Source organism: Alexandromys fortis, unplaced genomic scaffold (assembly GCF_014885135.2).
Source record: "Alexandromys fortis isolate MF-2015 unplaced genomic scaffold, M_Fortis_MF-2015_v1.1 scaffold_65, whole genome shotgun sequence".
NCBI classification, from domain to species: Eukaryota; Metazoa; Chordata; class Mammalia; order Rodentia; family Cricetidae; genus Alexandromys; species Alexandromys fortis.
The window spans coordinates 7,689,190-7,714,896 of record NW_026067986.1 but is presented as its reverse complement, the minus strand read 5'-3'; the positions used below and the strand labels follow the sequence as shown (position 1 = coordinate 7,714,896).

The window sequence follows — 25,707 nt, the reverse complement described above, 5'->3', positions numbered from 1 at the left end:
CTGAGTTCAATTCCCAGCAACCACATGGTGGCTCACAACCATCTGTGGTGAGGTCTGGTGCCCTCTTCTGGCCTACAGACATACACACAGACAGAATATTGTATACATAATAAATAAATAAATATTTTAAAGAAAAAAAACCCTCCATAGCATCGGGTTGTAGGCAAGCCTGTAGGGCATTTTCTTAATTAGTGACTGATATCGGAGGTCCCAGCCCATTGTGAGTGGAACCATCCCTGGCCTGGTGGTCCTGGGTGCTGTAAGAAAGCAGACTGAGCAAGCCATGGAGAGCAGGCCAGTAAGCAGCACCCTCCATGGCCTCTGCATCAGCACCTGCCTCAGGGTTCCTGCCCTTTGTGAGTTCCTGCCCTGGCTTCCATCAGGGATGAACTGTTACCTGGAAGGAAATGTAAGCGAAATTAACCCTTTCCAGGGTTGCTTTGGTCATGCTGTTTTATCCCTGACTGAGACACCCTCTGAAGTTGTAAGCAGTTAAATGCCTTTTTTTTTTTTCTATAAGAGTTGCCTTGGACATGGTGTTTCTTCACAGGAGGACTAAGACAGCTTCCAAAGGGAAAACTATAAGGCAGTTGAAAAACCTAAGAAAAGAGACCTGCGCCACATATGATTCAGAGTTAGTCCTCAACTTCCTGAAGTCCATAGGAAAACGAAACACCGCAATAGAAGAAACCGGCGTGGTGCCTCTAGCAATCGATCTCAGAAATAGACGTAGGAAAGGATTGATTTCTAGTCAGATGAATGAAAACCGAAACCAGATTCCAGTTACATACATGAAGTAGGTAAAGGTTTTTGTTTTTATTTTTTTTAAAGGGAAGCAACACGGGGCAGGACTCTAGGAGTAGTCTCCCTGCGAGTGCCCATGGTGTCGTTTAGAGAAGTTTATCTAAAGAGAAACTGTGGTAGGGCATAAGAAGTTAGTAGGGTGGCACTGTGGCTCAGCGTCTTGAGAGTGGCATGCTGCTCTTGGAGCGTATGAGTCTGGTTCCCAGCGCCCATGTCTGGCAGCTCTCAACTTCAGGGGACCTTACACCCTCTTTTGGCCTCTTCGGGCCTCTGCACACACGTGACGTACACTCAAGACAGGCACGAATAAATAAAAATCAATCTTAAAAAAAATCTTATTAAAACTTAGTATGTTCTGTGATCCAACAAGTCCATTTGTTGGAGTCTATGCCAAGTAAACTATTAGATATGCATGCAAAGATGAACATTATTTATGAATGTTTTTCTCTGCTGTAATACATGAGGGACTGGGATTGATTGTCTAGGTGAGGCTGGGCTAAAGAATATATTGCTCGGGGCTGGAGAGATGGCTCAGTGGTTAAGAGCATTGCCTGCTCTTCCAAAGGTTCTGAGTTCAATTTCCAGCAACCACATGGTGGCTCACAACCATCTGTAATGGGGTCTGGTACCCTCTTCTGGCCTGCAGGCATACACACAGATAGAATATTGTATACATAATAAACAAACAAACAAACAAATAAATAAATATTTTTTAAAAATGCAATTAAAAAAGAATATATTGCTCTTTCCTGGAATGGCTTGGATATGTGTAGCAAAAATAAAAATAAAGGATTTTAAAATCCAGTGATGAGTCAACAATATTTCCTGTGCTTAGAACCCCTATCAGGTGCCGATGTAAACATACCAACTTTTCGTCATAAACCATGGAAAAACATAAAAGGAACAGATTTGCATCAATGGAAAAGGACTCTAAAGGTTTTAGTGCAGAGAAATAAGAGAAGTTATTAGCAATGAGGGTGAGATGCCAGGTGAGAGAGAAAAGGTGAATGCCTGAACTTTCTAATTAAAGCAGAAACGAGAACCAAACACCTCTCAAACCTTCTGTGAGAGCCTTTGAGGGGTGCTGTCTCCCCGAGGCTGGAGACAGAGCCAGACGCACCCGCCATGAGCGGTGGGTGGTACAGCATTAACGCCGGGTCTGGCCGGCACCAAGCCCTCCTTCCTGCCACTGCCCACACTGTGATGGAGGACGTCCCTTGCTTTCTGGAAGAAGTGTGGCTTCTCCACCAGTAGCTCCCTGCATCAGCTTGGCAGAACTCTGGAGGACATGCAGGGTTGTTAGCGAGTTCCTGCGCCGTTCGGAGTTTCAGCACAGGTGTCTGACCAGCCAGCGACGCTGCGACGCTGCTGGCAGTATTTTTAAGAATTACCGAATCGGGTCGATACAGAAAGTCAGTCTCTGCGGTGTCACTTCTCCAGTGCCGCACTGACTCGTCACTACGGTGCTGTGGAAGTTAATCTGAAGTGTTCTGCATCAGGAGCTTTCATGTCCGCTCAGGTGAGAAATTCAGCCAGCTGCGTATGGTCGTGTTTAACTAAGAAAGATTGTCGCCGTTTCAAACATCAATTTTGTAGGGTTTCTTCCATAAGAGAAATGAGATGTAGAATATTTCTTTATCATTCATAAGCTGCCTAGTCAAAAATACAGAATATGTACATGCAAGTAGGTTAAAAACAAGATAATTCTGTCAAATTGGTTGGTCTCCAGAAGACAAAGCCAGTGGCCCCTTCTGCAGTCTGACACGGGGATAGTGGAGCTCTCTGAGTTACTTCTTCCCACACTGATGTGAATTTTTCACGTTAAGTGAAGCATTCTGTTATCTAATGAGATAGACGTGTTTATTTATTTATTATTTATTTATTTTTGGGACGCTCAGCTCACTGTTAACGAAGCAGCCGCCCAGCTTTGTGTGAAGGACAACGCCCTGCTGACGAGAAGAGATGAACTTTTCGCCCTGGCCAGACAGGTTTCTCGAGAAGTCACCTACAAGTACACTTACAGGACCACCAGGTACGTCGGGGATGGTGCATTGGCACGCTGGGTAGGAACAGAGTCGGGAACATTGTTCATGGTTAACATATGAGTGTTCCAGAAAAGGTAAGATATGATTAATACGGAATTAAACAGAGCCAAGTGATGCAGTCACTTTTCAAAACAACGTTCAAAGAAATTTTTTTTTAATTAAATTATTTTTAACTGGCTCTTAAAAACATTAAAGTATCTGTATCAATGGGTACCATTTGGTATTGGAATACATGTATGCATTGTATGATGTTGAAATCGGTTGTTAAATCTACTCGTTCAAGCACTAATCATGAAGACATCCCGAAACCTTGCTCCGGGTTTTGAAATAAACTGAATGTAATGTGTCCACAGCAGCCCACTACGTGGTGGCCACTGGGCCTTCTGATCTTAACAGCAGGATTTGATTTTGTGCAATCCTCCTCTGTGTCCCCACGTCTGAAAGATTCGGTCTCTAAGGCTGTAGTGTTCTGGCCACGGGTAGACATTCTCTCACACAGACCTCGGCTCTGATTGTGAAGCTGAGGACACATGGACACACTCACAGACAGCCGGGCTTGGTGGTGGCCGTGAGGAGGCCGATTCCTTTGCTGGTTGTGTAAGAAGACGAGATCTTCCTGGCACAGTCCCCTTCTTGGGTGGATTCCTGTTTGTAACGTTTGGTTATTGGAAATAGTGCCACAATAAGTAAAATTGTGTTTTACCTATTCCAAGATACACTTTTTACATTTTAGGGCCTTTTTTTTTTTTTTTTTTACATGTAAGTTAGATTGACTTCTCATAATTTAGTTGGCGAGAATACATCAAGGTGAAGCCTTGAAGCATGGGATGCCCTAGTGCTGATGGGCGCTATGGCCTACGTATGCTAGTGTGACCCTGGCATAGCTCCCAGAAGGGAGACCGAGTCAAGCAAGACTGTCTGCGGTGTCAAGAGATAGGCATGGCCCATCTTATTTCATACGCCTCATGTCCTTTGTTTCAAATGACCATTTTTATCATGTTACCTTAAATGGTTCCTGCTGAACTCTTAAAGACACATATCCCTTGAATATTTTTTTCCCTTTTCTTTGTTTTTTTTTATTAATTTATTAAATATTTCTGTCTCTTCCTCACCTCCGCCTCCCCTTTCCCTCCCCCTCCCCCCTTTTTTTGTTATATTGTCATGAAATACTGCTTTCTCTGGTAGAGTTCTCAAGTTTACAGTATTTAATATTACTTAGATATCCCCTAATATTGACTAGGAAACGATGAGACTGTCTTCGATTATGTAAATAGTTACTGTATGTCATTTCTCATGTTGTGGTTTCAGAAGTAAATACTCCTAGGGAGCATTTCAGACTGAGCTCATTCGGGAATGAAGTTTGCTGCGGTCTCAGGCTTTTTCTTTCTCCCTTCCCTGCAGGCTAAAATGTGGCGAGCGAGAAGAATTGTCTCCAAAGAGAATTAAAGTGGAGGTATGGTTGCATGGAATCTATGTGTGTACTAATAAGCTTTGCTTCGTGTATAAGATCACCAAAAATAATGTAAGCTCTTCTTAGTTCAGACAAAAAAGAGTGGCCCTGCCATTTAGTAAACAAACAAAAAAGTTACAGAATCTTAAAAAGCAATATAGAATTTTGTTACCCTGAAGTACCTGTGGTAATCTCAGTGAGCAAACCAAGATTGTTTTTTTAAAAATGTTTTTTAGACTTTATTATTTCTATTTAGGTGTGTGGGTGGTTTGCTGCATGTATGTCTATACATCACACGTGTGCAGCACCCATGCGGGCCAGACAAGGGCATTGGATCTCCTAGCACTGGAGAGTTGTGAGCTACCATGTGGTTGCTGGGAATTGATCCCAGGTCCTTTAAGAGCAGCGAGTGTGCTCAGCCACTGAGGCATCTGTCTGGTCTCTCCCTGCTCCCCCAGGAGCTTCTTAAAAGGATACTGTTATTGACTAGATTGATAGCTGGTTTATCAGTGGTTGGTTTAGTGATCAGTGTCGTATAGACTTGTACGTCTTCACTGGTCAAATGGCTTTTCTTACCATCTTGCTGCAAGTCACCCAGGAGCAGAATGCAGCACTTTGTATTTTCTGAGGGAACTGACAATTGTGGAAACATCGCTGTACTCCAAATGTTTCTCAAGGGACCCTGGTTGAGACTGTTACTGTAATTTTAACTTGTAAATGGTAAGGTGGAATTGAGCAAGAAAAGCATAGCTCTCTTCGGCTATTTGAAAGCAGACTTCCCATCACTGTGTTATCCTTGCCTGTCTGTGTGGCAGAGTCCTTTATTGCTACCAAGCCAGAATTATCTTGTGAAAACATAGTTTTTAATTGCTTAAACCCTCCCAGATCTGTTGTAGGAGGTCCTTCTGTCTATGTGTTGCTTTTATTGGTTAATGAATAAAGAAACTGCCTTGGCCTGTTGATAGGGCAGAACTTAGGTAGGCAGGGAAAACTGGACTGAATGCTGGGAGGAAGAAGGCAGAGGCAGGGGGAAGCCACGGATCCTCCGCCAGAGTCAGACATGCTGAAACTTTGCTGGTAAGCCACTGCCACATGGTGATACACAGATTAATAGATATGGGTCGAATTAAGATGTAAGAGTTAGCCAATAGGAAGCTAGAGCTAATGGGTCAAGCAGTGGTTTAATTAATACAGTTTCTGAGTGATTATTTTGGGTCTAAGCTACCCGGGCAGCCTGGATCCAAACAAGCAACCTCCTTACTACACAGATCTGTGGCCCTCATAATTGGGCTTCTGCTCTTTGCTGCCTCCCGTTGCTCCTCCCACTCTTCCACCTGCACAGACTGACAAAGGCCATGGCTGGTGCTTCCCGGGCTCCCTGTGCGCGGCTTTTGCTGCCCGTCCCTGGTTTATGCCTGAGCTTTGACTCTCTCGCCTCCAGTTGAGGGGATGGGGCTTGTGTACCCCAAATCACGCTCTGACCGTTGGCCAACTTTTTTTCCTCGCACGTACGATTACTTGGAATTCTAGGATGTTTATGTTTAATTCGGGGCCAGTCTGCCCTGCTGGAGATGAGCAGGGTTCTTGCCTGGGGGACAGGCATGAGTAGCAGCTCGGATAAGACAGTGAGGGACCGTGGAGAAGTAGCTTCGATTTCTCAAAGCTTTGCCCTCAAGGAAAAGTTCTCAGACGAGTGTTCTGTTCCCAAGGGACAGTTCTCTTTTAAGTCTTGCTCCTGTTTGCCGTCTTGGCCTGGTGTTCACTGTAGAGAACTCCTGGAGATGGGCTAGCCTCAGGAACCACTCGGGAGATCTGTTGATACTGTCTAACAGGCTGTGTCTCCAGGCACACCAAGGTAAGGGCCTGGAGAAGATCCCTGTAGATTTGGCTTGCCACTGCTACTGAGGGGGGAACAGGTGAACGCAGACACTGCCCGGCCTGTGCTGTTGGGCCGTTCACCCTAGCCATGGCTGCTGTGGAGAGAGAGGCCTACCCGTGTCTCCTTTCAGCACGGGACCTCGATGTGGTCACGACTTGGTGAGCTCTTCCTGTCAGCCCAGCTGTTCCACGCTGAAATGTGCGGTCGTGGCTGATTGGAGCTGCCGCTGTTTCTTGACCCTCACAGTGTCCCTGAGCTGAAACTTCTTCCTACAGTTTATCATGAGAAACGCGAATATTGGGTAATTGCATTATCTGTGAAATTTCAATTCCTTGAAAGACATCTCACTGGAGATAATTTAGCTGGATAGTTCTGTTTGGTGGGCTCATCATTTTTTTTTTTTTAGGGTCACAAAGACACCTGAATAGTTTTCTGTTCAGGCTTAAAATGATCAGTGTTGCCTTTTCCTGTGAAAGTTCTAATCCTTCCCAGTAAGCCCAGTGACTAACTAGCTCAACTCTCTTTAGAGCTCGCGTGAACACTAGACTCCTAATTTGTTCCTAGAAACGAGTGGAGACCTTAGCTTGAATTTAGGGCGGTGATTTCACTTTTTACCGTTTCTCGTTGTTGTCCGTTTTGCTTAGTTTTGTAAAGGCACCGAGGAATTGTCGTCATCCTCTTCACGGCGTGTCCTGTGCACACACACGGTGTGTGTCGTGACATGTTTCACGGTCTGTGGTCGGGCCTTGTCCTAGCCTGGTTCTGCTCTGAGTCATGGTTAGGTGTTGTCTCTGCCTCTGTGCTTCTGGAAGTTGCTCCTGGGGTGGGGAGGCCTGACTGTCATGGATCTGCTTCCTGTAACGCTTCACCAGGTAGCGGTGCCTTGGGAGAGCCTGTCTTCCGCAGGCAACTCGGAGAGGGAGGCTGTGGCATAGGATAACATGTGAGTGGGACCGCCTGGGGGGTTTCATCTGAGCTGGTTTTAAAGAAGGTAGGAATGTCAGTGGGTATTCAGGGTGGCATCATAAAGACCAACCGGCAAGGGGGAGACACACTCAGGAAAACAGTAGATAGAACTAGAGGCGTGGCTGATGCAGGGGACCTCGTAATGAAACCTGAAACCAGAGAGGCTTTAGAACTCTTGGAGCCTCTTCTACCTTCACGTTAGCCAACTTCTTTGTGCTTCTCAATTTATTCCTTATTTGAAGATCGTATCATAAAAATAGACGTGGACAGAGTCCTAGTTGCTTAAGCCCAAAGTAACGCAGCAGCTCCTTCTCTCCCTCTCTCTGTTCCAAAATCTCCTCCAGCTGCCAGGAAGCGCACGTGCAAGTTGTTCCTTCGTTCCCGTGTTTTATAAACAGACTATTTCTGCGGTGAACGACAAGGACAAAAGTGTGATGTCCGGCGGATAAAAGTGACATCAGAGGAATTTGACATGCTAAGGGAGGAAACGGTTCTGCTGCCGTCATCAGCGTCTCGGGGTGCACTTCAGACGGCGCTGTGTACAGGCGCAGTCAGATCCGTACTTATTGCTGACTGCTGGGTCCCGAGCTGCACGTGAAGGGTTGGGTGGAATAAATCTTAAATACTCATAGCCCGACTTTCCTCCCCGGAGAACATAGTGTCTTCCCGTAACAAAAGCCGTAATTAGATTTTTCTCAGGCATCAAGATACTCTCTGTAGACATATCTATCTCTTGTCCTTCGCTGATATGCTGCCTTACAAGGTATGGGAGACATGAGACATTAAAATATGTAGAGTTTTAGCCTTATTTCTTCAATTTCGAGACTAAATGAGATAATTACAGAGAGAGACCCTTCCCGCCTAGGTCAGCCTAGAGGGGGCACCAGGGAAGTGGGCCTCCAGGGAAAGCCCCTCCCCAAGCTCTGCATGTTAGAAAGTCAGTCTCGGAAACACCTGCAGCAGTCAGCAGCTGCATGAAGCCAGCCCACCTTTAGCTAAACCGAGAATGAATTGTGTGTTCATGTCCGGGCGGGGTCAGCATGCCCACCTACACCTACACGGTGGCCGCTGGAAAGAAAGCTTGCGAGCCTGAAGTAGGCAGAAGCCTTGCAATCTGCTCTTCGTCCAGGAAGCGTGACTAGAGAAAAGGGGGGGAAACACGCAGGGTTAGGAACATCTGCCGCCCCGCGTCACTCCAGGACAGCTGTGCAGTGCTTCCAACAGCAGCCCGCTGGTGCTTGGCGGGAGAGATGGAGACCCGTGAGGGCTGTCAACGGAAGCGGTGAGACTAATTAGGGCAGGAACAGCCTCCAAACGTACATCTTATTCTCTCAGTGCCGAGGCCCAGAGTCTCATCGCCAAGGGAACGCTGTGAATTATGGCAGCAGCCAGCAGTGTGATGTGGACATAAATGGCTCATAGCATGGTACAGCTGGTGCCTGGAAAGGCAGCTACAGAGACCCAGAGGAAGGCCTGCGCCAAACCCGGAGAAGGAGACCAAGGACCAAGGCTCCTCTACCAGTGCACCAGTGTGTGTGTGTGTGGGGGGGGGTTTTCTCCCTTTCATGTCTCCTTACACATTCCAGATAGCTTCTTTCTCATTGAAAAGGACAAAGCACACTACCCACTTCCCAGAAAGCTTTCTCGTGCAGTTTGGAGGGCCCCTCCCCAGCCTTGCGGTGTTATTCTCAGGGCCAAACAGTCCTGACCATGATGGCGCTCTCTGCCAAGATTTGCCATCTGCATTAGTTCATTTAATGCCCACAGCTCTTCCCCCTGAGCCCTCCAAGCAGGTAATGTAATCTCCGTGGGGAAAAACAAAAAAGGGAATGCCGAGAATAATGAGGTTGACTTGCTGAGACCACACATCTGGTCCTTGCAGAAGACCGGCTAGCTTCTCCCTCCTTCACAAGCCTCCTCCAATGGTGTTTGAGATGTGGGGGCGTCTTAGGGCGTGAGCAGCTCCACCCACAGCCTGCCGCTGAGCTGGTAACTGCTTGGAGTCTCCAGTCCCCACCTCACCCCTTCGTTCAGACTCCCTACGCCTGGTTTGTGTGCAGGAAGTCTTGCCTCTTGACTGAATCCAACCAATCTCTAGAGTTCTCTCTTAAGCGATGCCTGGCCCTGCAGCCTTGCTTGAAGCGGAAGTTCCACGTAGTGCCAGACCTCTGCTCTGTCTTCAGCATAGGCATCAGCTAATCTCAGCTGTGCCTCGTGTGGCCTTAATCAGGTCTTCGGGGCGTGTCTGTCGGTGGCTTCTCTTTACGAAGGAGAATATTTACTCCATGTATTTGAGATGAGGTTCAGATGTTGCTCGGGCCCCACAGAATCCAGCTGTGCATCTCTAGCCTTAGGACTTGTCTTTCAGCTGCCACAGTAAACCGGTACTATGCAGCCTGGCAGGTTCACCTTTAGGTCTCTTTGCAAGTTACCATCTTTTCCTGAAGCGCTCTCATCTCTTAAGCACCAGGCCCTCCAGGGAGCCTCCTTGGTGTTCTGGGTCTCTGTCCAATAGGTGCTTCTGGATTTCCCCTGTGTTTTCCACCAGCGAGCACCCCTGCCCACACCCAGGACTTTCTCGCTGGTTATAGAGTTTGTAGTCCCCACTTGCTGCAAGGAGCCGCTCACTGCTTGTTGGTTCCCGACTGCCTGGATAGCTTAGACCCGAAATAATCGCACAGAAACCATATTATTTAAATCATTGCTTGGCCCATTATCTCTAGCTTCTTATTGGCTAACTCTTACTTATTTATTTAACCCATTTCTATTCATCTGTATATTGCTATATGACTGTGGCTTACCAGGTAAGGTTTTCAGCTTCTGTCTCCAGTGGGGTGGCTCCATGCCTTCTTTCTGACTCCGCCCTTCTTTCTCCCAGCATTCAGTTTAGTTTTCCCTGCCTACCAAAGTTCTGCCTTGCTATAGGTCCAAAACAGTTTCTTTATTCATTAATGGTAATCACAGCACGCAGAGGGAACTCCCACATCACCTACTCATCCTCATATAGCTATACTGTGTAAATATCTCTAAAACATAGGGTTTTTTTTTCCCCTCTATATAACTGGAATAGTATGTCACTTACATTGGGCTGTTTTATTTTGATTAAGCCCAGTAGCTTTTTAGTTGGATTGTCTAAATGGAATTTCATGTATAATTCCTTTGTGCCAAACACTGACCTGAGTATTTTCTCTGCGTTTTTGTTCCCCTGAAAATGATGATATAAATTAGCCTCACTACTGCCAGAGCATCCCTCCCACAGATGGAGCAGTATACCCCCGGGGGCAAAATGGTCTGCTCTGCATAGCAGCAAGAACAATAGGATTAGATTTCATACCCGGGACAACCCCAGCTCTAAGGATGGTTTTTCCAAGATGTCTTCATGTTTGGAACGTATGGCTTGAACCTAGGCTCGGGGAGCTGGTGTCTGCAGCTGTGGACTGCAGGAAACCTAGCATCGTTTCTGAGGCTAAGTAGAAAATGCTGGGAACTGGGAACGAGTACAGTCTGGGCTCCCGCGAGCCGGCGGGCTTTGGCTGCGGCCTCTCTCCGATGCTTGTTTCAAGTCCACTAGCTTGGGCTTAAAGAAAGGTTTGTTCATGCTGAGGCTAGAGTTTTAGGAGTCAAACAATTCTTAAGAGAAAAATGGAATAACTGAGAAAACAATATATGTTCATGGTCTTATGTCAGAGGGTCAGAGTTACCTTTTTTTTTTTTTTTTACCACCAATCATGTTACTTCATGTCTAACGTAAAACAGATAATTCGCTCCTTGTGGTTGTGGTGCCCTTAATCCCAGCCCGCAGGAGCCAAGGCAGAAAGGGTATAAGTTTAAGGCCAGCCTGAGCTACATTGTGAGCTCTGAGCCAGTCTGGGCAGTAGGATAAGATGTCTCAAAATAATAAAATCATTTAAAATTAAAAAAAATTGTTATTTAGGGAATTACTTAGGTAGATTAGATATTTGAAAGCGTAGTGTATAATGGGAAAATGTTTTGAGCCAATATGTTTTATTTCAAAGTAAAGTATTTTATTACATTGCAGCATCTTTTTCTACTTGGTTATTGGGGAAAAAAAATGGTTTTTAATGGTTACCCCTGTGTTAAAAGTATATAGCTTATCCAACCAAGGGGAAGCTGCCTTGGTTTCTGTAATGAGATCCTTCGTGTCCTTCCTTAATGTTACTAAAGTCCTCATGGTTGCCCATAGCTTTTATATTCTTGTAGAACAGCAGACAGGCAGCTAAAAGAAACTTGGTAGAAATGGTGGGTTGGTTCACCCAGACATACACCACCTGACCCGCTGTAGCTTAAGGGTTGCCCAGGCATAGAATACCCTCAGAAAAGACCGTGCAAAAGGCGCGATCTATCTCATGGTCTCTTCTTACTGGTCATCTCAGCAGCTCTGATAGTTTCTCTTGTCTTCACCTCCCCGCAAGGAGACTGAGGCGGGAAGGCAGGTTCTGGAGTTCTTTGTATCGTGATAAAGGGACCCACTGGACAGTCCTAGGAAATCCAAGTTGGCAATTTCAATTTTTTCTTTTACTTTAGGTCTTTATCACATGATATATAACTAAGGTATAGAAGGATCGCAAATAAACAACTAGAAAAAAAACTTTGAACAACTGGCAGTTTGGCCATTTACTGAATTCCTAAAACTGCCTTTGGAACTTTAGTGCAGTAGAAGTCACGGAAACACCGAAGCTTGTACAACAATAATGTATAAAATTAATTTTTTGGATGTCAAAACAAAAAAAATTGACAAAAAAAAATACTTTAAGCCCAGCGGTACCCAGTGCCAGCAGGGAAAGCCATGCTGGTTAGGTCAGATGGATCATAGAGGGCTTTAATTAGGGGTTCTCAACCTGTGGCTAACAGCCCATCTGGGAGTTCAAACAGCCTTTTCACATGGGTCTCCAAAGACCATAAGAAAACAGATACTTGGGGCTGGAGAGATGGCTCAATGGTTAAGAGCATTGCCTGCTCTTCCAAAGGTCCTGAGTTCAATTCCCAGCAACCACATGGTGGCTCACAACCATCTGGAATGAGGTCTGGTGCCCTCTTCTGGCCTGCAGGGATACACACAGACAAAATATTGTATACGTAATAAATAAATAAATATTTAAACAAAAACTTACATTATGATTTACAACAGTAGTGAAATTACAGCTGTGAAGTAGCCATGATGACAGTTTTATAGTTGAGGGTTACTACAACCTGAGGAACCGTGTTAAAGGGTTGCGGTATCAGGAAGGTTTGGAACCACCGCAAATGGTGGCAGAGGATGTCCTGATGAAGGGTTCCTTCTTCCTCATGATGGTTTTCCTACTGGCTTGTTGAACCCGTAGGAAAGTGCTGTTTCCATGGAAATAATTCCCAGCGCTTCATAGAACCAGAGTCCCCTTGGCAGTGCTGGTGGCGCTGATGATGGCTGGCGTTTCCCGTCTTGTTCACTCGTGGCCGACTGTAGCGAGTGAGGCGTGGTAGCCAATGACCCACGCGCTCTACAGCCCCAGCAGATTGTTTACTACTGCAGTGTTATTTTTCCTTGTGTGCTAACAAAGTCTAAACACCCAGGCCCTGTGATCTGCCCCGCAGGATGGATTTCCAGATTTCCAGGAATCTGTGCAGACGCTCTTCCAGCAGGCCAGAGCCAAGAGCGAGGAGCTTGCGGCGCTCAGTACTCAGGTAACCCCACAGTGGATGCCTTGGGGGGACGGCTGTAGGCTGGAAGAGAGGGGGCTGCTTCAGCTGGCTTCACGTTGAGGTTTTAGAGGGTTGAATTTGTTTCTGGTTATTGTTAAAATGTCTTCTCTGTAGCCATCTTGGTAAGGTGGCAGAAACAGCTTGGTTTTGTTTGGTTCATGACTAAAGTCTGGTAAAATATTCCTTACTTAGAGGAAATAAGACATTGTAGCATTGGGGGAAAAGCAGCCAGTCTCACCATGACCTTGTACAGCACAATTCTGAGGTGAAATCACACAAGATCTCAGTAACATATTGTCAACATTGTGACTCTTACCTCATTTCAAGCCTTACTGAAGGATTGTTAAATTAGTGGGGCAGCTTACTGATTTCTGTATGTTATGTGAGTGGCGCATGTTTGTGTGCGCACCTGTCTGTAGAGGCTAGAGGAAAGCTGTGAGTGTCCTTTCTCAGGATCTACCCACCTTGGTTTTTTGAGATGGGATCTTGTTTACTGCCTGCTAAGCCCCAGGGATCCACCCGTCTCTGCCTCCCCAGCGCTGGGATCGCAGTGCATGCCGGGTTTGAATATGGCTTCTCAGGCTTGTTCAGCTAGCGCTGTGCTGCACGAGCCCTCCCCCTGCTCCCAAATTCTAGTAAATTTTTAACAGTGTATGTACTCAGAAACAGGTTTTTCCAAAGTCCATGTGTGACTGCCCCTTGTAGACGCCAGGGATGTTTGTGTCCCTGTAGTATTGCCAAACCTGTCCCGGGGACACAGAGGGATCCCTGCCTCTTCCCGCGCGGAGCTACCTGCTGAAATGTCAGACGTTCAGCGGCTGACATCCCAAGTGAGATGAAGTTATTGTTACCTTCAACTTGGTTTGTGCACGTTTAGAAGAGCGTGGACAGTCTTCCTGGTTACCTAATTCATTATGTGCTCCAGCTATTGGTTTTTAAAATTGTGAATCATGGCTTTGGTAACCAATTTTATATAGCAGAATCCTTATAGTGCTTTTATGTAACATGGTAATGAATCACTTCTGCATTTGGACTATGGCTTCCTTGGCAAATGTCGTAGATAATGCTACTTTGAATATCACACGCAAGTCAATTAGAACAGTGCCTAAGAAAGGGGCTTTGAAACTCATGCGGATATGACTTTCTGTGTCACACAGCAGCCTTGTGTTTTAAACATGTCCCTCTGTGCTGGCTGGGGCGATGCTGCTTCTGTCTGGGTGGAGGCAGAGAGAGCCTTGCTGGCAAGGAGGCCTCTCTGCATACTCTGCATTGTTTAATTTTGGTGGGAGGTGTGTCTGTCTTGTTCTTCTAGACGGGCTTTTTTTACACCTTCTCTCCTCCAAGCAGGCTGTCATCATAGCAGAGTCTGGGTAGCGCCAAATCCTAAAATAAAATGCCAGGATTTCACCCTGTATTCAGAGTAGGTGATAGCAGATGTTGCTGGTGCTCTTGGGTAATTTTTTATTTTTTTGAAGGAAGGGAAATCCTTTAAAAGACCCAGGACCTTGGAAAACCAAGTGAAGGGTGAAGGTTCTATTGTTTCTGAGCTTACATGGGACTCTCTTTATGGGACAGAAAAGAAACCTTTTGAAACTCAATATCTCACAGGACACAGACATTTATTCCTATTTAGGGAGACAAGCATACCGTAGAAAGTGTGACCTCATTTTAATAAATACTAAATACATTTGCTGGCGTCTCAAATCGGCGTCTTTAAGCCGTTAGGAAATCTAGAACACTGCAGTTACTGGTTTTGTTTCGGCTTTCCTTTCTAGCAGGCTGAAAAGGGCATGGCCAAGCAGATGGAGCTCCTGTGTGCCCAGGCCGGCTACGAGAGGCTGCAGCAGGAGAGGAGACTGGCGGCGGGGCTCTACAGGCAGAGCTCCGGAGAGCACAGCCCAGACGGTCTGCCCTCTGATGGCTCCGACGGACAAGGTGGGCCTCCGCAGTGAACCTGGCCTCCAGAGCCAGCGCCACGTGCCTTTCCAAAAGAAATGGGGAGGATGGATTAGAGCTAAATCAATATTGTGAGGGGATTGCTTTATCTCTGTGAAAATCTGTTTCAACTAGTTCCTTTTCAAAGGAAATTATTCATCCTGTTTATCTTCGTTTCTGAAGTCCTTAAGTTTTATTATTCCTGTATTATAGTTTGCACATGTGTCTTGGAGAGGCTTAGTCAGGATGCAGATGCGAACAATTAGGCCACTTCTCAAAGAAACAGTTCCCATCAAAGACCATACTTAGATGGAGTCTGTTCCCTTGTTTTGCCAGGCATTGAATCTAGGACCTTCCGCTGAGGTACACCCTCGTCTTTTCAAAACGATCAAAACATTTTTCTTTAAATTTCAAAAACCAATTCGTCCAAAATACGTAGTATTTATTTCCTAAGAGGACTTGGTTATTTCTAAAACACGCAGAACACCAGTCCATGTCAGAGAGCTTGGTGTGTCCTGAGTATTTTCAGGGTGAAAATTCTTTTACTTTTCTCGTGTCTCCAGCATGAAGACAATCCCAAGTCACTGTTATCCCCTTGTTCAGAGGATTGTTTGAAGTGTTTTATGTCTGCCAGGCATGCCTCTAAGCCTAGAAGGCATAGCAACTCAAAAGATATCTTTGTTCATGTGCGGCTTAGCTTCCGGTAGAGAGGCATGCCATGTCAACCTGTAAGTAGGTCCTGCAGTTTCAAATTTCACCGTATAGTATGCCGAAGGAAAACAGCCTTTCCAAGTTGCCTTGTTTTATGTAGTGTTCACTTTCTAGCAAGTGGTTACCACTGTTGGTAACTCCCATGTACCAACCCATGTAAGAACCCATCTTTTAAAAGATGGCCCAAGTTCATATAAAGGAACAGGTTTTGATGAGGCATTTTGGGAAGATGATGTCCTTATTGACCCTACTCCCCCGGTGCCTTCCTCCCTCCCACACCCCCTTTCATGTCACGTGTATGGCATTACCCTCTTCTCCCCTCCCCCTCCGCTAAAATCCCTTCTTCCCACCTCATTGTCCCCTTTCTAGTCTTTCTGGTTTCATCTCTCTCTCTCTCACACACACACACACACACTAGGTTCAACGTACAAAAGAAAATGTGCTGTTTGTCTTTCTGAACGTGGTTTATTTCACTTAACGTGATATACAATGATTCCCATTCCGTCCGCGTTCCTGCAAGGGTCGTCATTTCGCTCTTCTTCGTGGATGAACACAACAACTCCCGTGCGCATCTGTGCCTCGCGGTCCTTACCGTTAATCCGCTGGTGCACATCCGGGCCCGGCTGATGCCTTAGCTATTACGAGCAGTGCAGCAATAACCAAGCGTGTGCATATCTCTGTGGCAGAATTTCTGCCATCCTGCAGGCGTATACACAGGAGCGGTATAGCTAGACTATGTGGCCGTCCTGTTGGGTTTTGAGACCCCTCCCCGCTGGTTTCCATTGGTGTGGCAGTACCCGTGTAGGCTCTCGCCAGGCAGGAGTAGGGATCTTCTTGCCCCGCCGCATCCCCTCTGGCGTTGGTTGGCTTCTGTTTTCTCGATGTTAGCCATTCTAACTGGGGTGAGGAGAATATCAAAGCAATTTTAATTTTAGTATGTTTTTATGTGATAGCTGAGAATGTTGGGCAGGTTTTCAAACATTTGGGGAGCATGCATGCGTATTTTTTTTTTTTCAGAGTTATCATTTCATTAATACGGTTACTAATTGGAAGGTTAGCGGTTTTGGTGACTAATTTCTGCACTCCTTATACGTCCTAGATATTAATCCCTTGTATGCTGTGTCTTGCCAAGGATTTTTTTTTCCCATCCAAACAAGAAGAGCATGTTAGCAAGCGTTCTCTAGCGACGGGATGACATATTGCCCCCTAGATCATGACACAAGATAAAAGTAAAGATTTTCTTTCTAAAACACGACAAAAACGTGTTAGTCGAGGTCTTCTTTAACTTCTCTGACCCTTCTTAGTAGCTAAGAACTAACAGTTAAGCAGACACAATTAAGAAAGATTTGATGGAGCTCAATTTATGACACTAGAGCGGCTTACCGCGGGATATCGATTTTCTGTGATGATAACGTAATAATTTATAAAGCGTTTTGCTCATTATTTTTCCACGGATTGTGCTTAAAAACAGAACAAAACTCTAATTGGCCTGAAGCCGTGACTGGCTCTCTTTTTACCTGTGTGGTTTGGTGACAGAATACTGGGTACATGGTCCCAGCGTTCAAGGAAAATGGCTACAAGGGAGCTGTGTTTACAGTGCTTGAGGGTGTCTGGAAATGTCCCTCTCCTGTCAGATTCATCTTAGCTCTACACACCCCAACAGTCGTACACTTCGGGTGCTAGCATTCAGGTCTCGCCATTTTCCTCGGAAGTGGGTATTTCAGATGTCTCTCCCCAGTTAGCATACGTGCTTCAGTGTCTTGTGACACCCGTTCCTTTCTTCGTAAGGTCTGCTCCGGCAGTTTGTGAGCCTTTATCTACAAAGCCAACAGAAAACGAACCAGACCCACTGGGAATGTTTTAATCGTTGCTTCGTTTCCCTTTCCTTTCTTCCTTCCGTTAGGGGAAAGACCTTTGAATCTCCGAATGCCTAACGTACAGAACCGACAGCCCCATCATTTTGTGGTCGATGGGGAGCTGAGCAGACTTTACTCCAGCGAGGGGAAGTCCCACTCGTCAGGTGAGAATGCAGTCTGCCCTCAGAGGAAGCCTGGATGGCGTTCCCTTAGCTCTGCTCTCCCCGTCCTGTCCCCTCTGAACACGCCAGTCCCCCGTGGATATTATAGATCGCCAGAATGTTAGCCATCCTCTTTTGAGAATTATGATGTTTATAAGGGATGACAGGGAAGAGTCGTAGAGTTGAGACTACTGGGCTAGCCTCTGTATGGGTGGCAACTTGGAGGCGGTCTAAGCTCCGGCAGTTTGTGAGCCTTTATCTACAAAGCCAACAGAAAACGAACCAGACCCACTGGGAACCCAGGGATTGTGTTTAAAAACAGAACAAAACTCTAATTGGCCTGAAGCCGTGTCTGGCTCTCTTTTTACCTGTGTGGTTTGGTGACAGCATGCTGGGTACATGGTCCCAGCGTTCAAGGAAAATGGCTACAAGGGAGCCGTCCCGCTGGTAAAAATCAAAGGACCGTGGCTGTTCTTCCTACCCTTCAGTGCAAGTTAAATCCTTTTCTGTGTAGAGAGGCTTGCAGACAGTGAGTTATCTACCCGTGTTCACATGGGGTAGGTGTGTTGGTTCCCTTTGTATAGCCCTCTTAAGGGATGTGTGTGTGTGCTTTATGTGTGTGTGTATTAGTCCACATATTTGCACATATGTAATGTATATATGTGTGTGTGTGTATCTCCAAGTATTAGTACATTATGTAAAGACCACACTTCACATTTAGTGGTCTCCATTGTTAAAATAACTATTAATAAAACTCCATGTAATCTTTGCTTAGGAAAGTAAACTTTTCATTCTTTATTCCCACTTGATTCCCCAGTTTAGAATGCCATTGGATGTCTAGATGTAGTTACATATTTAAAATTGAAGATGTATTTCGACGACAATTTGTATGTGACCTGTTTGATTCTATGTACTGACCACAGTGCAGTGAGAATTTTAGAAGGGTCTGTTTATTCATATACATTTCGTGGTTACCCCTCCTGCTCTGTGGCAATACTTTGCTCATTTTATACGTAAGGACATGAAGGTTCAGCTGGCAACTCAGTGATTTATAGCTAGGAGTTGTGTAGTTGGGGGTTAAATGGAACTGTGGTTTGTTTTCGTTTGCTTCGTTTTTTGTTTGTTTTCTGTAAGACAGGGTCTAGTTTTGTGGCCCTGGCTGGCTAGCTGCTCTCCACGTAGCCCAGGCTGACCTGCAACTTAAAGCAGTCCTCCTGCCTCAGCCTCCTGGGAATGGCCTAGGAATACATCACTACCATGTTCAGCCAAAACCCATGCTTTTTAACCACGAGTCTGTAAATAAAATTCCACGTAGAATTTCACAGTTATTATTAGTCAGTACTATTTGCTGTGGGATGCGGGGCTTTAATAACCTGACTCTTTCCGGTTCTGTTTGATGCAGAGAGCCTTGGCATCTTAAAAGACTACCCTCACTCTGCTTTCCCCTTGGAAAAGAAAACTATTAAGACGGAGCCCGAAGACCCAAGTTAGCTGAGAGTCTCCCACTGCTCTCTGCAAACGGCAGCGGATTCAAGGATAAATGCTCCATCATAGAATAAGCCTTAATAACCACTGTTGCCTCATTCAGCTCAAACAGATCACAGCCAAAGCATAAGAACTCACACAGTCTGTGGAAACCAGGACAAAGCAACAGCCACAGAGGGGGAAACCAAGAGAGCGTTGCCATGATGTAATAAACACTGACCGTTACCTTTCTCTGTAAGTTGTTCGTTATGGAGAGGCTCGGTATTGTAAGCATCCGCTATTTAAGAGTGTACAACGTGTCTGTGTAATTTATAGAAGCAAACCTAGGTGTTGAAACCCTTTGTCTAACCCTTAGGTCTAATAGATGTGGATACCCATTCTTTTTACTTGAAGTTCTGTCTAAACGTATGTACGGTAAATGTCCCCATCAACGTTCCGGACCCGTGCAGTCGTACGGAGAAAGCCTAAGCAGCGTAGCGTTGGGCACGGTGGTAGTGACGGGAGAGAGATGGAAGGCGACTACTCGGTTTACACCAAGGAAGAGGCTGTGTACTGACTACTTGATTAAAATTGATGTTGGTCCGTGGGAAATGTGTAGCCGGTTTATGACAGCCGCTCGAGATGTGAGAAAGTAGGACAGACAGCTTGAAATAAATGAGCTAACTCTGCGAGCCCTGACGTAAACACTGGTATTTCCGAATACGCTGAGTAAATTAAGGCATAGTAAGTTAACCCTCCTTGTGATAAAGATGGCGACCTGGGCGAATCAGCATGGCGTATGTGTCTTGTTTCTAGTTCTGTGGTAGATAGATCACGGCTGTAATAAACACTGGTCCCCACTCCGCTCTACGGAACCCCGCTGACCGCGTGTCCCGTGAGATGGCTGCACCCCAGTCTCTAACCACTGTCACCGTCGCTTTCCCCTGTGACCCGCAGAAGAGGGTCACAGTAGAGATGCCAGGAAGCAGCTTTCGGGCCTTCAGATGGCTTCTTTTCCCTTCCTACGGGTTCCCACGGGACCAGGGCGTTTTGCCCACTGCAGAAGTCTCTTACGGACCTCGGCCTCTGTGCTACCCCGATGGTGATAGTCGTGGTTTCCCCGCACACTTTGTGGAGAGCGAGCGTGAGAGCAGATGAATAGAATGTTCAGGTTTTAATATTAGCCACAGCACTGGCCAGTAGTAGCCCAGTACTTTCATGAACCACTTCCTGTATTCTGTAATCTATTTTGAGAAATGTATGGGGTCCTCTTTTTAAAAAAAAAAAAAAAAAAAAAACCAAAAAACTTGTGTCTTACATTTCAGCATTGTAGATTTTAACGTGCAGGTCTTAAGAGATGGAATCTTCTAGCTGGTATTGGTCTGTCTCTCCGAGGCCTAGACCCTGCATCTTTGGCTCTAGAAGTAGGTTTCCTTGAGTAACGTCCTTTTCTGACTTCCAAGCTTAGAGATAAAGAAGCACAAAAATAAAAAAGTTCAGTAGAATACAGTTTTTATTTTATAAACACTAATGTATTAAACTTGCTATACATTAAAGCAAATATAATATATATTTTTATTTGAACAGTGTATATAAATTAGATGTTATAACTAGTGATTTTTTTTTCATTTGGTTTAAGATATTTTCACTGAACAAGGTCAATTGGTTACCTCAGTATTACAGCCAATATAACCCCAGGGACCATTTCCCCCCGGGTCTGTATTCTCTTTCTTGTGTGAATTCTGAACTTTTTGTGATTCTTAAAACTGTTGATGAGAAGAGATGAGTGCACTTTGCTTCCTGTGGCAATAAAGACTTCTGTGCCTCACGGGTCTATGCCTAGAACCTTCCAACAACCGTGACGCTGCCCGCTCGCCTCACCTACAGCGTGTCAGGGCACAAGGTGACTTCTTTTTTCTTCCCGTGACGCTGGGGGCTGAACATGCAGGCCTCACACATGGACCAGGGTTCTACTACTAAGTGATAGGCCCAGCCTATCACTGGGCCTGTTCTACATTTTTCTTCTGAGACAGGATTACTAGCTCGCCTGAGCGGGCCTTGAGTTCGCTCTGTAGACCGGAGAGGTATTGGTTACCTTGGGAGGCCCTTCCTAGTATGTGGCTCACACATCTCGCACTGGAGATGGCTAAGTATTATTGGTCCAGCACCATTTTGTTGATGGCTTTGATAGTGTTCTGAATCTTCCAAAGAAAACTAAAAGACGGTAGGGGCTCCTGCTCACTGCAGTGACGTTTGCTTGGTTTTCTTTTGAAGATTCAGTGTGCGAGAAGATACGATGGCAAATGCTTAAAATCATTAAACCCCATTTCTGGCCGCGCTGTGTGCGAGCGTTGTTAACTCGCTCTTAACCGTGGGCTCTCTCAGGAATGAGAGTCTCCAGCGGGCTTCACGTTAACCAAGCATCCTGACATGGCTGCTGCAACCCCAAATTGATCTCAGAAACCTTGGTGATAGCTGACTCCGTAGCGACCTTTCAAGACAAACTTTTGCAACCCCTGAACGATCAAATGCTAACACTGTGGTAGCATTTTTTATTTCCGAACGAGCAATGGTTCAATCTTCCAAACTGCCGTGGATTCTGATTCTACTGATTATGAAAATGAAGAAAAACAATCACTGTTTCTCATCAGAAAATATGAACGAGAGTTTTGAGTTCTTAATGTTTTTAAGTTTTACATTTGGTTTACACTTTTTCTGTCTGTCTGTCAAGTTTTTACCACGGTTTTTAACAGAATCATAAATGAGAGCTGGTTTCATTATAAATTGAGTTGTTAGAACTCTTTCCTTCCTTCCCTCCCTCCCTCCCTCACTCTCTTCCTCCCTCCTTCCCTTCCTCCCTCACTCCTTCCCTTCCTATTTCCCCATCTGCTAGACCACATGATCCTTAGGCATTACAACAGTGTCCTTTTGAAGTCTGGTCTCCTGGAAGTCCGATTCTGGTCACAATTTCCACGATCGTTCTTCCGATAGCTCCACTTACATCCAAGCCTCACCGTAGAAGGATGGAAGTTCATCTTCAACCAAAGAATCTGAGATGTTTGTAGCAATCCAGTACGACCTCCAAAGAGAAACACTGAAATAATATCACCTAACATTAATCTTAGGGTTTCTCTCTGCATTCATGTGCAGTGCTAGCTACTCTTATTTTTCCTCTTTTTCCTTTTAAAATATTTGATTGGGCCAGTAGAAGGCCAGGCTTTAGGCCGTCCTTGAAGGCTGAGGCGAAGATCGCTGTGAGTTTGAGTTCGGCCTACACAGAGAGACTGTCTCAAAAGGAAAAACATGCATCGGTAAATAAAAGTGTATATATTTGAGTGAACCAAACGACCATTAATTCTTTTTGAAAATTTGGGTGTGCTTGATATGTGAGTGGCACGTGGGCCGTGGCACACGCGTGGGGGGCAGAGGAGAGCTCGGGGGAGCTGGCTCCCCTCTTGGTATGGGATTGGACACAGGTGGCTAGGCTTGCGTGGCACCTTTCCCGTGAGCCACGTCGGCAGCCCTGCTCTTTTAATTGCTGTGTAGAGTGCACGCTGATTGCCACCCACTAAGACACCTGGGTGGGAATGTGTCCCTTGATGGTGCGTGATTGACATTTGGTGACCACTCTGAGTTCGCGTGTCTTTGCTAAGCTTTCGGTAGAGTGGTTTTGAACTAGTCATTTTACACAGCGTCGCAAAAACAGTTTAACATCGATAGAAATTGAGAACTTGACATGAAGGCAATTTGAGGTTTCCAGAACCTAAAATCCATTTTGAGTGTCCTAGAGTTGAACGCGGAGCCTCCTGCGTCCAGCGCTGTCACCGAGCTATGTTCTTAGCACCGTGTTTTCTAATCTTTATAATCGCTGTCTACGTGTCTCGTTCAACCTGCTTCCTCACAACCCCAAAGAAACATTCTCAGCTGGTGTTGCCGCCAGGCCCCGATGCCTCATGTGCAGAAAGTACGGGATCACGCCAGCTCAGGGTGGGAATCCTGCCATAATGGCCTTCTCCGTCAGCCTCAGAGGGCCACATTTTTTTTTTTTTTTCGAGACAGGGTTTCTCTATGATTTTGGAGCCTGTCCCAGAACTAGCTCTTGTAGACCAGGCTGGCCTCGAACTCCCAGAGATCCGCCTGTCTCTGCCTCCCGAGTGCTGGGATTAAAGGCGTGCGCCACCACCGCCCAGCCAGAGGGCCACATTTTGACGTTTCCTGGGAGCCCAAACAATTTTCTGATCAGCTCACGAGGCTTGCTGTGGGTGAGAGCCCATGACATTATAAATCAGAGGGGGCTTCGTATTTACACATTCTGAAACCTTGTGAGTCATCTTCTTATTCAAAGTTTGCACCTCATAAATTTAGGCTGAGAGTGCCGTGTTTAGCGCCCACGAACCGTCCTAGGCCATTCGCTAACGGGTTTCGGCATCCTCTCTCAGCAGGCCACTTAGGCGTGAGCACTTGGGGACATGATTAAGGAGTGTGTGTGTGGGTGGGGTCCTGCCAGTGACCGGCTCAGCGCAGCCGCAGCCGTTGGTGACCTTTTGAAGCTGACTGCTGTTGTCAGTTGTCCCCTGTGGTCCAGTCCTGGACCTGCTCTTGTCCTTCCCAGACGAGGCTTTCTTTGTAAAGACCTATGTCCTCACGCGGAGGTCTCACTGTTTTATTTAACACGCATGCTTTCCCCTCTCTGGTCCTGACTCGGACAGAGCGGTTTTCCGTCCACAGTCAATACTGATAAGGCCGTCCTCGTCCTTCCAGCCAGTCTTACTGCTGTCAAAACATGACCGTACCTACTGTATCGCTCCGCCTTATATACGTGTGTGTGTGTGTGTGTGTGTGTGTGTGTATGTATCCACGTTCATAGCTAACTCGTTCATTGATTCGACTGATAAAGCACAAGGCAGCTTGTGCGATGGGATCAGGCTATCACAGCGATAGCTAACCACTTTATTCCAGTACTTAGGGTGGCCAGTGACAATTTCCATTTAGAATTAACATTGATGGTGACGTAAATGGAAATCATCTAATTTTTCCAAAGAACAATGTTTTAGATGGGGAAAAAGGGCGTTTCCTTCACCGAGACCAAGCTTGTGTTTACAAGGGAGAGGGGCACTTTGTTCTTTGGTCCCGTATTAAAAGACAGGACTGGTTCTGCCTAGTGAGGCCGATGACCTCATCTTAAACCAGTCGCAACTGCAATGGCGGGGTGTCGCAAACCCACAGTTTCCCGGCACAAGGCCAACAGCCTTCCATTTAATCTACAGTCGTCACCCCGGCTATGCAGATGGGACACACCCCTGAGATGTGGTAATGGTTACTACACACCTGTGCTAATCCATCACACCACAAACAGACATCCCTGAAACCCAGGAACATGAACACTGCCCAGTGAGCACGTTCTACAGACTCAGCTGAAATATTCACATATGAAGAAACTCTAGACACGCATGGGATGATCATGTTGACGGCAGGATAGTATATCATTGGGTGATTGTGTTGATAGCAGTGTGAGTCAGGTGGCCGCTGGGACTGCAGCAGAGACTTCTGAAGGCAGCCAACACGCTGAAAGGCCAAGGTTGAAGCCAGAAACTAGATAAACCAACAGCTTTGGGACTAAACCGCCAAGGTGGGGTGTGATATAGACACAGGCCCATACTCTTAGGGATGAGGCAGAGGAGCTGAATAAAGATCAGAGAGAAAGAGCAAGGAGAATCCCAGTTAAACCCAATGCCTAGAAACTCTGGGCAAAGGATTATCTGAGGAACGGAAGTTTTTGAGGAAGGGAAACAGCGCAAGAAGGTTGGAAATACCCCAGAATAATACGGACCGGATGCTTGAGTGTTTCAAGACGCTCCACAGGGTTTTTCGGGGCCTCTGGCTGTGGCAGGCGGTGTGAGGGCGCTGTTGGAGATGCCCAAGCTCAGCTCAAGCTGAATGTGCAGAGTAGAGCATAAAGGATACGCAGTCAGTTCATAGTTCATCCAGCATACATTTGCTAAGGCATCTGCCTAAGCCGGGCGGTGGTGGCGCACGCCGTTAATCCCAGCGCTCGGGAGGCAGAGGCAGGCGGATCTCTGGGAGTTCGAGGCCAGCCTGGTCTATTAAGAACTGGTTGCATAGAGAAACCCTATCTCAAAAACATAAAACAAACAAATAAAAAGACATTTGCCTAAAGATGTCCAGGCACGCGCAGGGTTAGGAAGTAGGTAAAGAAGATCATTCGCTGTCCCTGCCTCCAGGGACACCTCTGTCTAGCAGAAGTGACTTTATAGTTTAAATGTCTACCTTGTGACCACTGGGTAGACACTAACCATGGTTAGGAACTTAGGAAACAGGCTTTCCAAAGGGAAATTTAGGAAGGAAAGTTTGGTACTCAACGTTTTGTTTGGGAGCATTCTGGAGCCGTTCGCCTGTGTGGACAGAGCTGTCCTGCAAACAGCAGGACATGATGGAAGAGGCTGAACATACAGCTCATTAGGAGTGTTTGCCTAGCGTGGCTGAGGCCCTAGATCCGATTCCCAGCACTGGAGTGGGGCTTGGAAGGGAAAGGACCAAAGACAGAGTAAGATCTAAGCCGGAGTTAAGGACTTCATCTGAGTTTGATCCCAAAACCTTTGTAAAAAGCCGGGTGTAGTGACATGGTGACATTCATGCATAGTCCACTTGGTGGTCAGTGAGAGACTCTATCTAAGGGAGGGGGAGGGAGGGAGGGAGGGAGGAAGGAAGGAGGAAG

At 46.1% G+C, this 25,707-nt stretch overlaps 1 protein-coding gene across 4 annotated transcripts in view; it reads left to right on the top strand.

Moving 5' to 3' along the window:
- The window catches only part of Nab1 (NGFI-A binding protein 1), a 41,657-nt gene extending 20,854 nt beyond the window's left edge, over positions 1-20,803 (top strand). For 3 of the 4 annotated variants that reach the window (XM_050159373.1, XM_050159375.1, XM_050159376.1), the window contains 6 exons: positions 2,703-2,836; positions 4,251-4,302; positions 12,737-12,826; positions 14,620-14,779; positions 17,394-17,510; positions 18,910-20,803. In XM_050159373.1, coding sequence (XP_050015330.1) covers positions 2,703-2,836; positions 4,251-4,302; positions 12,737-12,826; positions 14,620-14,779; positions 17,394-17,510; positions 18,910-18,998 — 642 coding nt within the window. In that variant the 3' untranslated portion in view covers positions 18,999-20,803. The remainder of the gene's footprint in view (positions 1-2,702; positions 2,837-4,250; positions 4,303-12,736; positions 12,827-14,619; positions 14,780-17,393; positions 17,511-18,909) is intronic. The other variant, XM_050159374.1, reaches the window with a different exon arrangement.
- Positions 20,804-25,707: the final 4,904 nt, after the last annotated feature.